The 13,169-nt window shown below is 38.4% G+C and overlaps 1 protein-coding gene across 1 annotated transcript in view; it reads left to right on the top strand.

Moving 5' to 3' along the window:
- Positions 1-7,221, top strand: part of LOC306878836 (ubiquitin carboxyl-terminal hydrolase 43-like) — a gene marked incomplete at its 3' end in the record, with an annotated part of 99,275 nt that extends 92,054 nt beyond the window's left edge. Inside the window, exons 13-15 of the mRNA XM_079431395.1 lie at positions 5,196-5,354; positions 5,869-6,030; positions 6,182-7,221. Coding sequence (XP_079287521.1) covers positions 5,196-5,354; positions 5,869-6,030; positions 6,182-7,221 — 1,361 coding nt within the window. The remainder of the gene's footprint in view (positions 1-5,195; positions 5,355-5,868; positions 6,031-6,181) is intronic.
- Positions 7,222-13,169: the final 5,948 nt, after the last annotated feature.

Genomic DNA, 13,169 nt, shown 5'->3' with positions numbered 1-13,169 from the left:
ATCGTTAAGAATTAAAGGAATTACCTCACCATAGGAATTAAAGTTTGAAGGGTGTAAATCTAATACAGGTACATCTCAAAAAATTAGAATATCATGAAAAAGGTCATTTCAGAAAGTGAAACCCATATATTATATAGATTCATTACACATAGAGTGAAATATTTCAAGCCTTTATTTCTTGAAATTTTGATGGCTTACAGATAATGAAAACCCAAAATTCAGTGTCTCAGAAAATTAGAATATTGCATAAGATCAATTAAAGAAGGATATTTAAACAGAAATGTCAGGCTTCTGAAAAGTATGTTCATTTCTATGCACTCAATACTTGGTTGGGCCTCTTTTTGCATGAATTACTGCATCAATGCGGCGTGGCATGGAGGCAATCAGCCTGTGGCACTGCTCAGGTGTAATGGAAGCCCAGCTTGCTTTGATAGCGGCCTTCAGGTCATCTGCATTGTTGGGTCTGGTGTCTCTCATCTTCCTCTTGACAATACCCTATAGATTCTCTATGGGGTTCAGGTCAGGCGAGTTTGCTGGCCAATCAAGCACAGTAACACCATGGTCACCATTGCACGGGCTAACCAACTTCCGAGCAGACAGAGATTCATCACTGTCTGGTAAGACACGCGGAGGTGGCTTGTGTGTGTGTGTATCAACAAAGACTGGTGTAACAATGCTGCGGTATTATCAAAACACTGTTCATCGCTGGTGGAGTTTATGGTTGTGAAGTGTCGACCGTTCTATCTGCCGCGGGAGTTCACGGCCATTGTTATCGTTGCGGTTTACATCCCCCCGTGTGCAAACGCTAAAGACGCGCTTCGTGAACTGTATAGCGCCATCAGTGAACAACAAACAAAAAACCCCGATGGCTTTTTCATCATAGCCGGTGACTTCAACCACACAAACTTAAAGACAGTTTTGCCAAAGTTCTACCAACATGTGAACTTTGCAACAAGGGGAAACAACACACTGGACTTTGTTTACATGACCACAAAGAACTCTTACAAGGCTGAACCCCGCCCCCACCTCGGGTACTCCGACCACATCACTGTTATGCTAATCCCAGCATATAGACCACTTCTCAAACTCACCAAACCGGTTCAAAAGCAGATCACAGTATGGCCAGACAATGCCACCTCAGCACTGCAGGACTGCTTCCAGGACACAGACTGGAACATGTTTAAAGAGGCAGCCACACAGACCTGAATGAGTACACTGAAACTGTGACTGCTTACATCAAAAAGTGCACTGATGATGTGACAGTCACTAAGACCATCACCACACGTGCAAACCAGAAGCCATGGATGACAGCAGAGGTTCGTGGGCTGCTAAAGACCAGAGATGAAGCATTCACCAGCGGACAGTGAACACAGCTGCAAAGATCATCGGTGCCCCTCTCCCCTCCATCCTGGACATTTTCCTTACACGATGCTCCAGCAAAACCAACAGCATCGTGAAGGACTCCACCCATCCCTCCCACAGTCTCTTCCAGCTCATACCATCAGGAAGACGGTACCGGAGCATCAGAGCCCGCTCTGCCAGACTGCTCAACAGCTTTTTCCCCCAGGTTGTGAGAGCCCTGAACTCAAACCACCCCGCCCCCCTCTGAAATCCCATGCAAACCCCCTACCTCCTGAAACATGGACCACCCCCCACCCCAAACCTTACCACACCGAAGAAAAACTGAATGGAACTTAAATTTTTTTATTTATATTTTTATTTTTTGTGCAATTCGAAGTGTGCTACACACAGGTGAGTGGGCCTGTACAAACCATACTCTCCTCTATGTGCACTATGGACACTTTACACTATGTGCACTATGGACACTTACACACACTGCTGCGTGTACACAATCCCACAAAAGACTCAGCAATATATGTATGTTTACATGCTCATGCACTACAAATCATCCTGGGGGCTGTTCCATAAACCAAGATTAGAGTATAAGCCAGGCTTATTTTGGTTAGTCAGGCTTATTTTTGGTAGATTCGGTTTCATAAATCAAATTTAAAAAAGTTCAAACTCAGTTAGCCCGGCAACTTATGCTGGCAAACTAACCTGGTCCGGAGCAGGCTAACTGTCAGGCTAAGCTGAGCTCCTCTAACTCTGACCAATAGGAACGCATCGATATTACCACTGACTCTCTCACATACAGTCAGTTTAATTTATTATCGGTCCAAAAATAAAAGTATACAGAAAATACACCTTAATCAAATAAATAAAAAATAGGCTACAACCAACTGTATTTAATGTATTGTGCCCAAAATGTAGGCAAATGACATTTTAACAGTTAAATCAGAAGTTGATCAGAAGTTAGCCATGCAGCCTTTCTCTCTGAATTTATGACAGCTGTACCTTTTATGGTTATTAGAACATTAAAACATTACAATCTAAAATGTCTCTTTAAAGCATTAAAGCATAAAAACACAATCAAAAGTTAAAATCACTGAATTAAAAATGTAAATTTATAATAGAAATCAGAGTACATTTTAACTGATAAGAGGAACACACATTTAACTCATTTGAGCTAGTGATTAACAGTTGCTGCTATCATAAAAATACACTTATATGTAGTAAAATTCTATGTGTCACATTTAATGTCCAACAACAAATATTTTAGCAGAATGTATATTTTATTCAGAATTCTTGCGCTAGTATTCTATTCTGCTCTGTCTGTGTAGCGCGCATGCGCGCCGCAGCGCTCGTTCTCTCGCATAAGCCTCGCCCACTCCTGACAGCTAAATGGATATATTTGCATGGCTTTCTGACATTTACAGATGTAAAAAATATACCTGTGACGTATCAGTTATGCACTGAGGAAAACACAATGTTTCAAATGCGTTAAACAGCACAAATATTCGCTGTTTGCTATGGTGGATCGATTTGATCCATGATCGACATTAAGGGCTGCTTCAGAATAAGCGTGTACGTCACATTATCCTGACTCACTGAACCTGGATAGCATTAGTCAGATTGCGTGAACTTGAATTGTCGTTTATGGAACCGCTTTAGTGCCGATTGATTTGTTAGGTTATTTCAAGTCAGGTTTTGGACTTTAATTCCCGCTTTTCTTAGCGTCTTTTATGGAACAGCCCCCTGCACTGTTCCCCAACCAGCTGCTGACTCAAATGTCTCTCTTTGCACATGTACAGTATTTGTGAAGAATTCGTATAGTTTGTATTTTTTAGTTTGTATAGGGTAATATTTATGTGAAGCATTCGTGTAGTTAGTATTTTTTATCCTTTAAGTTTGTATAGGGTAAATACTTATATATAGTATACTTATAATTAAATCTGTCAGTAGGTTAGTAGTGTATAGGTTTATAGTGTTTTTTACTTCGTTGTTGTAAGTCTGTATTTATGTAGCACCGTGGTCCTGCGAGACACGACATTTCGTTCCACTGTATGTCCCCACATGTAGCGGAATGACAATAAAGCTCAACTTCAACTTGAACTCATTGAACCAGCTTTTGGTACCTTTGGCAGTGTGGTCAGGTGCCAAGTCCTGCTGGAAAATGAAATCGGCATCTCCATAAAGCTTGTCAGCAGAAGGAAGCATGAAATGCTCTAAACATTTCCTGGTAGATGGCTGCGTTGACTGTGGACTTCAGAAAACACAGTGGACCAACACCAGCAGATGACATAGCAGCCCAAATCATGGACCAACGCCAGCAGATGACATAGCAGCCCAAATCATGGACCAACACCAGCAGATGACATAGCAGCCCAAATCATGGACCAACGCCAGCAGATGACATAGCAGCCCAAATCATCACTGACTTCACACTGGACTTCAATCAACATGGATTCTGTGCCTCTCCGCTCTTCCTCCAGACTCTGGTACCTTGATTTCCAAATGAAATGCAAAATTTACTTTCATCTGAAAAGAGGACTTCTGGTTCAGAAATGGCTTGGTAGCCCTTTTCCTGAAGATGTCTGAGCATGGTGACTCTTGATGCACGGACTGAGTAAGGTCTCGTTACTAACAGGATCCACAAATGTAGATAACCGCATTGGGTAAAACATATAAGCAAAATCTCCACTTTCTCTATGACATCACTATCTCTTAGGAATTTTGGTCACTAAACTTGCAAATAAAGGTGCATAAATTATAGTACAGCATGCTAAGAAAGATAGTATAAACAAGGAATTGTCACAAATGTCTTATCTTTTGATCCTACACTTACTTTTCAAAGTGAAATATTGTCTTTACAACATAATGCAAAACAACAGGGTTAGATTTCACAGAAAGAGTTTGCCTTACTTTGTTGTAAACATCCAATTAGACCTGTGTTTTGTACTTCACAAAAAATATCTAAAGATTTGCAGATCCCCGTGGTCTTCTGACTGTGGCTCAGACCAGTTCTTTTTTATCTTCTTTGACACAAAATGTTAATTATTTTTGTCCACTCATTGCCAACATTTATTAGGATCTCTACAGATTTTCTCAATGAAATTTATGATGTACTGTATATGATTTACAGGATACTTGTTTTTTATTTACACTTGACATAACTATTCTATATAGGAACATTTTGCATAATAGTGGGCTTAGAGCTTTGAGGAATTGTCTAGCTGGTTGTGGTAATGTAAATTCCTTTTGTGAATTCTAGTTCAGTTGATATCAGCTGAGATCAGTAAGATTTTTAATGTTTTAAATAGGTTTTTTACGCTCATCAAGACTGCATTTATTTGATCAAAAATACAGAAAAAAATATATTGATAAAAATGCAATATTGTGAAATATTATTCCAATTTCCAGTGTCCAATATCCAGTGTCGCATGATCCTTCAGAAATCATTTTAATACAGTGATTTATTATTAACGTTGGAAACAGTTGTGCTGCTTAATAATTATATTTTTTTGTTTTTGGAACCTGTGATAGTTTTTTCAGGATTCTTTGATGAATAAAAAGTTAAAAATAAAAGCATTTATTTAAAATAGAAATATTTTGTAATGATATACGATGTTTGGGGTCAGTACATTTTATCTTTCTTTTTTATATATATATTAATACATTTATTCAGCAAGAATTTGTTAAATTGATACAAAAAGTGATGGTAAAGACTTACATTGTTAGAAAATATTTCTATTTTCTTTTTTAAATAATTGTTAGAAAGGTACTATTGAACTATTGAATGGCATAAAGGCAGTTGTGTATACACACAGATTACAGCATATGTCTTTGTAAAACAGCCTATTGTAGGAACTCGGTGGATGGCCACTGGTACAGTTATGACGACAGCAGTGTGGAGATTGTGCCAGAGGAGGAACTATGCACACGAGGGGCATATATCCTGTTCTACCAGAGAAGAAATGTCATCCCACCCTGGTCCGCCAACAGCTCGTTCAGAGGTGAGTAAATGAGCCTTTGTGGCCAAACTGCAGATGGAGGCTGACTGACCTTTTTCGCAGCGGATCAACATTTTTTTTTTCTCATATATATATATATATATATATATATATATATATATATTGCAAAGCGAATGTTCCACAATCATTGCAAGAAAAAATGTCCTGTTACCAGGGATGGAATTTTGAGTGTAGGACCAGATTTTCTTACCATTGTAAGAAAGGTATTTACAGTATGCAAAATATGAAAATTTCCACTTACCTCTCCCCAGATTTTGAAAATACTTGAAACAAATGACTGAACTGTAAAAATTTAATGAAGGGTTTTTGGAGTTTATCTGAGTTCATTTTGACTGGTGGCTAAGATGCCACTGCATATGATTTAGTCGTCATGGAAACGATAAAACAGAACATATTAAAAATTAAGGGGCAGTGAGAGAGTGCAGTATGCTTTAAGCCCATGTCTAGGAGAAACATGGACCAGCCACTAAACAGTCTTTATTGCCTCATTGTGCAGGTTCCACCAGCTCCTCTATGTCAGATCACTGGCTCATCCGTTTGAATGATGACAGTAAAAGAGAAAGTATGGTATCACGGTCTTCCACAACATGCCCTTTTTCCATCCCAGACTCCCCAGAGTCTCCTGTCTTTCAAAATGAACCCTCAGTGGAAGAGAGAGGTGAGTGTACCCATCCAGTTTGTTCTCGTCATTGTAAATAAGAAATGTAAATACTAAAAGGATGCTTCTTGACAGAGATTTCATCATAGTTTTTTTGTTTTGTTGTGGGAATGTGTTTTCTACCATGTGGTAAATATTGTGTAAATGTCAGTGTCTCTAGGTGGGTTCGAAAACAGACCTTTCGTGCAAGGAATACAAGGGCGTAGTGTAAGCATGAAAAGTCCCACCAAAACCAGAGTGCTCCCACTGCGATGGTCCTTTGGAAACAAAGACCGCCACAAACCTACCCAAGCTCCTGGCCAGGCTCCTGCAGAGCTGGTGGAGTATTTAGAGTCTGGCAGAAGGCCAAGATGCACCAAAGACCCCATTATTGCCCTAATGACTCAACCTTCAGATAAAGAAAGCAGTAAAGAAGAAGAAACAAAAAAATCCGCAGCCAAATCTTCAAGCAACCTCGGACCTCCAGAGTATCTCAAAATACCGCAGGGTCAAGAAAGAAGTAGCACAGAGAAAGCAACGGGTCAACAACCCAGCAGCAGCAGTAGACCAAGAGAAGATGGAACTTTGACCAGACGGAGCAGCAGAAAATCAAAACAGGACAAATCACAGTCCAGAAACAGCTCCGGCACAGGGATCCAGTCCAGTTCCAGTGGTCCAAGCGGGTGGCAAACAATGCAGAGGGATGATCTAGGCAAGGAGCGAGACCATCTAGAGGAGAAACAGAAAAAGGGAGAGGAGACAAAACATCATAGTGTCTTTGCTTTTCTTAAAGGCGGTTTCATGAAGAAAGACTCACTTCGAAGGTCCCGAGACAGTGAATCTGTGAAAAGGGGTGATGCAGAGGTGAAGAGCCCATCTGGAGTTTCATTCTCCAATGGGACACACAAAAGAACTTCAGAAGGAAAAGCTAATAGCACTAACCAAGTTCGTAGCAGACTTGGAGATGAATTTGCAAATGGCAAGGTGAGTCGTGGGTCATCAGACATCAAACGCTCACAAAGTTCTTCCAATATTCAAAGCAAGGCCGATCTAAACTTAAGAAGGACGGCATCTCTACACAGGAACGGCACATCGGCGGCTCAGCCGCAGAGCGTTCCTATGGACAGGGGCTCTCAAAACACCCTACAACGCACACGCTACAGCACAAACTCACTGGGCAGAAAGAAGGCAGTGCCTGAATCAAGCTTCTGAGACTTACTTCAGTACCCCCAAATATCACAACAGCGTAGCAAATATATAAAAGCCCATGTAAGAACTATGGTAAGAAAGAAAGGTTTAAAATGATGGCAGCACGCTATGAAGTTGCACATACAGTTGGAATTAGTGGATGATATTTTTGTTCACTTTTTTCTTCTTATATAAAGTGCCTCTGAACCAGAGCTATTTTTTTAGATTTTTGTCAGATTGTGTTTTTGGCACTGGAAGTACATTACACACTGGCCTCTGCACCATGATTTTGAACTGAAAAATGCTTTGCCTCGGATTTGATTTTTATGTGCCACTAAATAGATTTATCACCTGTAATACATGAAGGGAATCGCTATATAGAACTTTTCAGTTTCATCTTTTATGATTCTGTAGATTGTACTGACTGGCTGCTAACCTCTCATGGGTTTATCAAAGATGTCAGTTCTTGCACTTTCAGTAAATTTATTGCACCACTGTCTGACATAATTATGCTCTCAGACCAAAACATGAAGCTTATTCATTTTTGCTTGTTTTGCAGTATACATTAAGACATTTACAAATTATTTTTAAAAAGTATGAAATCTAACAGAATCTAAAGGGGTGAGATATATATATCTAATGCTCTGTCACATTTGTATAAGGATGGCATGTTGACAACACAATGTATTAGACAGAACACCTTAGTAAAACAGTGTCACTTCTGAAAAGCACAATCACAACAACCTTACCTTATGGTTTAATCCATCACCTAAACCTAGTCTGAATGCAGTAACAAGAACCTGTTTAACTTAAAGGATAGTACACCAAAAAATTAAATTTGTCATTGGTTACACACCCTCATGTTGTTCCAAACATATTTGGCTTTTTTTCATTAATAGACCACAAACAGAGATGTTAAGCAGGATGTCCATGCTGCTCTTTTCTATTCAAAGAAAGTTAATGATAACCAGCAACTGTCAAGCTCCAAAACGATGACACCATTAACCCTTTAAAGCCTATTGGATACATTCAGCTAGGGCAGGGGTGGCCGAGTTTAGATCCAATTAGAACCCCAATTAGACACACCTGAACCAGCTAATCAAGCTCTTAGGCATACTAGAGACATCCCAGCAGGTGTGTTGAAGCAAGTTGGAGCTGAACTCTGATTGATAATATGTTTTTTAGCAAGTACAAGGCCTTTTAGTATAATTGTAAAAATGTCCACCTTCTGTACATGGTACATGTCTTTTTGCTGTGAAATCTTGATTCTTATAAAGTAAATTTAAGAAGTACATTTATAGTGTTATTAATGTTTCAATACTGGACTGAAGAAAGTTAGCTTTACACACACAAGTATTAGTTAATAATGATAGTCTTAAATTATTTTAAAAGTGTTTTGTTTTTCTGACACAAATTTATCATATGGCTTCAGAACACTTGAAATGTATCTTACTTGTTATATGGGCTACTTTTAGTATGCTGTTTGATATATTTGTAGCTTGACACCCCCGGTCATCATTGACTTTCATTGCATGAAAAGTGTTGAAAAAAAGAAAGAAAAACTTACAGGTTTGAAACAACTATGTTAATTTTTTCATTCCTTTAATCAAGATCATCTGAAAATGTTTGATGTGTTCAAATAACGTGGAGATCTAGCAATACCAATGACTGCAGTGTAAAGAAAAGCCTCAATGTAACCAGTAAAGTGACCTTAAAGCGTAGACATCCATGACAGATTGTGTTTGGATCTAATTGCTCGGAACAACAGTCAGAATATGTCATATTGTCACCTTCCTATTTGGACTAATTGGGTCCATATGTCCATTAATCTGATGAATAAGACAAGACAAACTGTCATTCTTATGTATCACTCTCTAGAAGCAGTCTGAATGTAGCTCATTAAGCTCTACACTGCAATGCTCATTATTTTTTAAAAATATAACATTTTTGCATTATCAAAGATTTAAATAGCTTCTTTTCTCTCTGTGTGATTGTGATTGAATTAAAACTCAAATATCAAACTGAATCAAAATCACACATTTATGTGTTAAATTAAACTAACAAATCATAGACCAAACAGAAAGTGTCCTGTTGATTATTGCACGATATGGAATATTCACTAGCTCAAATGTAAAATACTGTTTGTTTATCTCTTTGCAGTCTATCTGAATTTCTTCCAACATAGGCTCATTGGAAAAGCGAGCCTCTACCTCCATTTTTGCAAACTCCAAAAACGTATCTATACATAATATTCACAGCAGTTTCCTGCTGAAATTAACACTAGTGGAGGTAAAACACTAACCATTTTTATTCTTTTTATGATTACAGGAGCAGATTATTTATTAATAAATACTTATTTTTGTGCAGTTCCTTGCAAAATATAATATTATGTTATGACCTCAGAACCCTTTTACCACAGTGCATTATTTGTAAACTAATACTGCACATAGTGTTTGCATCATGTGACCAGCTCCATATGTTATGCTTCATCTGATATAGCAAACTTGCTGTGTAACGCACCTAGTACAGCACTGCAAATTTGACGTAGAGCACTTCCGCAGGAGTGCTGCTGAGAGCTCAAACACTTGTAGATGCAAGCTTAAATGACATGGCAAATGCGTCTTTATCTCATGATTTTAACAATATATTGTGAGTGGTATTGTATGTCAGATGTGATAGAGCATTCACATTTAGCACCGCAGATGTTTCATTTATAAACGGTGACCATTTGTACAACAACCAGAGTAATGAAACATTGCCAGATTCACATCCGCCTGTTTGGAGGACGATTAAACATTAGCAGTGCTTCTGCATGCTTGAGCGCAAGAAGCAACATAATATAATCTGGCCGAATTGTTGCTACAGGCACGTTTTTCCAGTGAACCTGAGTACTGTATGCAGTAAAGTTCGAATTGCACTGTAGAATTAGGTTTAATTATTGTCATAAATGTACAGATATGCTGTTTCTATATTGCACGGTTTATATTAGATTTTATTGATCTGAATAAGCAAAGATATGAAATGAAGGATTGTTTGTTTCAGTGCTCAAACACTGTCATAGAAGAGTTTATACTTTTATATTGCATTTATTTTGTCCATTACTGTGCTGTAGAAGTTGTTATACCATCGTACCAGATAAGAGATGATTCACAGTTTTAAAGTTTTCAGCAGGAAAAACTGAAATCTGTGTACGAAACCCACTAAAGGTTTTTGTCGTCTTCTGTCAACATCTAATCATCCCTGTTATTTTGTTTGCGTATGTCAAAGGGGTTATGCAAAAAGCAGCAATTACACAGCATGTAACAGGATTTGTGTAGACACAAAGGTCTGCTCCCCAAAGGCATTTCTTTTTTCCACTCCCATGCTTTCAAAATAATCCTACTTTTCACTATGCTTAAAATAATGAACACTTGTACTGACAAGACAATGAATGAAGGAATCTTACCCTGAAATCTTCTCCTTTTTTATTTGGTTTTTGAGATGTTTTATATGCAACTTTTTATAAACATTTTGTAATGTCTTTGTGTGTACATATATATTATACAAAACAAATCAATGGATAATATATAATCTGGGAACAGTATATATGTAGGGATAGATTATTTGTACAATTCAAATTATCATTGAATAAATGCACAAGGGTACAACTTCTGCTGTCAAGATGTTTATATACAGGTTTGTGTGGACCTGTGTCTATACAATAACAATAAACGGATATATTTTTGTATAATTTCTGAAATTAAAAAGACATTGCTATTCACGCCACGTTTCTTAGACTCTTTTTAAAAAATACTAGTTTCAGCATTTATCTTGATTGACATCTAAAAGTGTGTGTTTGCATACTGAATGACACTAAAACTGTCACTGCTGTGAAAAACTCTTTTTGCTTTGGCTACATTAGCTCCAGTTCCTGAGGGAGTCTTCACAGAGCATGCAAAGGGCAGCTTGATCCATTCCTCATCAGCATGCACCACCCTAAAGTCTCGATCCACAGTTTGAAGACATTGGTGTCAATGTTTCAGTATCTCTGCTGTGTCAAATAGAAATCTAAATTCTGGTATTTTTCTGTATTTTTCACAAAAGCTTGATTTACATCATTTTGAATGCAAATTGCATCTAAGAATCTTACTATTGCACTTCAGAATTATATCATTCTGCCATAATTGTTGTAATATTACAAGGAGAGCAAGGACAAGAAAGTGATGCTCGATTTGTCTGCCCGCTAGAGAACTGTAATTATCTCTGAAATGTTTGGGACCACTGAAAACTGGAGAAAAAAAAAGCCACACATGTACAGTGGGGCAAATAAGTATTTGATACACTGGCGATTTTTCAAGTTTTCCCACTTACAAAGAATGCAGAGATTTGTAATTTTCATCGTAGGTACACCTCAACTGTGAGAGACAGGATATTTTTTAAAAATCCAGAAAATCACATTGTATGAATTTTAAATAATTAACTTCCATTTTATTGCATGAAATAAGTATTTGATCACCTACCAACCAGCAAGAATTCTGGCTGTCACAGACCTGTTAGTTTGTCTTTAAGAAGCCCTCCTATCCTCCACTCATTACCTGTATTAACTGCACCTGTTTGAACCCGTTACCTGTATAAAAGACACCTGTTCACACACTCAATCAATCAGACTCCAATCTCTCCACTATGGGCAAGACCAACGAGCTGTCTAAGGAGACTAGAGACAAAATTGTAGATCTGCACAAGGCTGGGATGGGCTACAGGACAATAGGCAAACAGCTTGGTGAGAAGGCAACAACTGTTGGCACAGTTATTAGAAAATGGAAGAAATTCAAAATGATTGTCAATCTCCCTCGGACTGGGGCTCCATGCAAGATCTCACCTCGTGGAGTATCAATGATCCTGAGAAAGGTGAGGGATCAGCCTAGAACTACATGGGAGGACCTGGTCAATGACCTGAAGAGAGCTGGGACCACAGTCTCAACGGTTGCCATTAGTAACACACTACACCGTCATGGATTAAAATCCTGCAGCGAGCGCAAGGTCCCCCTGCTCAAGCTAGCACATGTCTAGGCCCGACTGAAGTTTGCCAAAGACTTTGCAGCATGACAATGACCCCAAACACACAGCAAGGGCAACTAAGGAGTGGCTCCGTAAGAACCATTTCAATGTCCTGGAGTGGCCTAGCCAGTTTCCAGACCTGAACCCAATAGAAAATCTATGGAGGGAGTTGAAACTCCGTGTTGCCCAGCGACAGCCCCAAAACTTGAAAGATCTGGAGAAGACCTGTATAGAGGAGTGGGCCAAAATCCCTGCTGCAGTGTGTGCAAACCTGGTCAAGAGCTACAGGAAACGTCTGACCTCTGTAACTGTAAACAAAGGTTTCTGTACCAAATATAAATGTCTATTTTTCTATTGTATCAAATACTTATTTCATGCAATAAAATGGAAATTATTCAAAGATCATACAATGTGATTTTTTTTTCTGGATATTTTAATCTATATTCTGTGTCTCTCAGTTGAGGTGTACCTGCGATGAACATTACAGATCTCTCCATTCTTTGTAAGTGGGAAAACTTGAAAAATCGCCGGTGTATCAAATACTTATTTGCCCCACTGTACATACAAACTTGGATAACTTCCAAATTCCTCTTATGTTTGATAACATTCTATGGGTGTTTTTAAAAACAGTCAACAGTTCAGCCCAAAATGAGAGTTGTCATCTTCCTCATGTTTCAAATGAATGATATCTATATTTTTTCTGTGGAATACAAAAGAGCAGTTTAGGCACAATGTTACGGACTGATAATCTCAGTCACCATTCACATTCATTGCAGCTCTTTTCCACATAATGAGAGTCAGTTGTGCGGGCAGAAATGGTCAATAGACAGTTGTCTATAGTGTCGATAGTGTAGCAATCCATGAAGCAGAGCAAACACTTTCAAAACAAGAAACTTTCTGTTGGTCAGTGCAGTGAATGAAATCTATGTGGGGAA

This window comes from Barbus barbus (assembly GCF_936440315.1).
Source record: "Barbus barbus genome assembly, chromosome: 13".
NCBI lineage: Eukaryota > Metazoa > Chordata > Actinopteri > Cypriniformes > Cyprinidae > Barbus > Barbus barbus.
The sequence above is the reverse complement of the archived record's forward strand: the minus strand, read 5'-3'. Positions and strand labels throughout refer to the sequence as shown.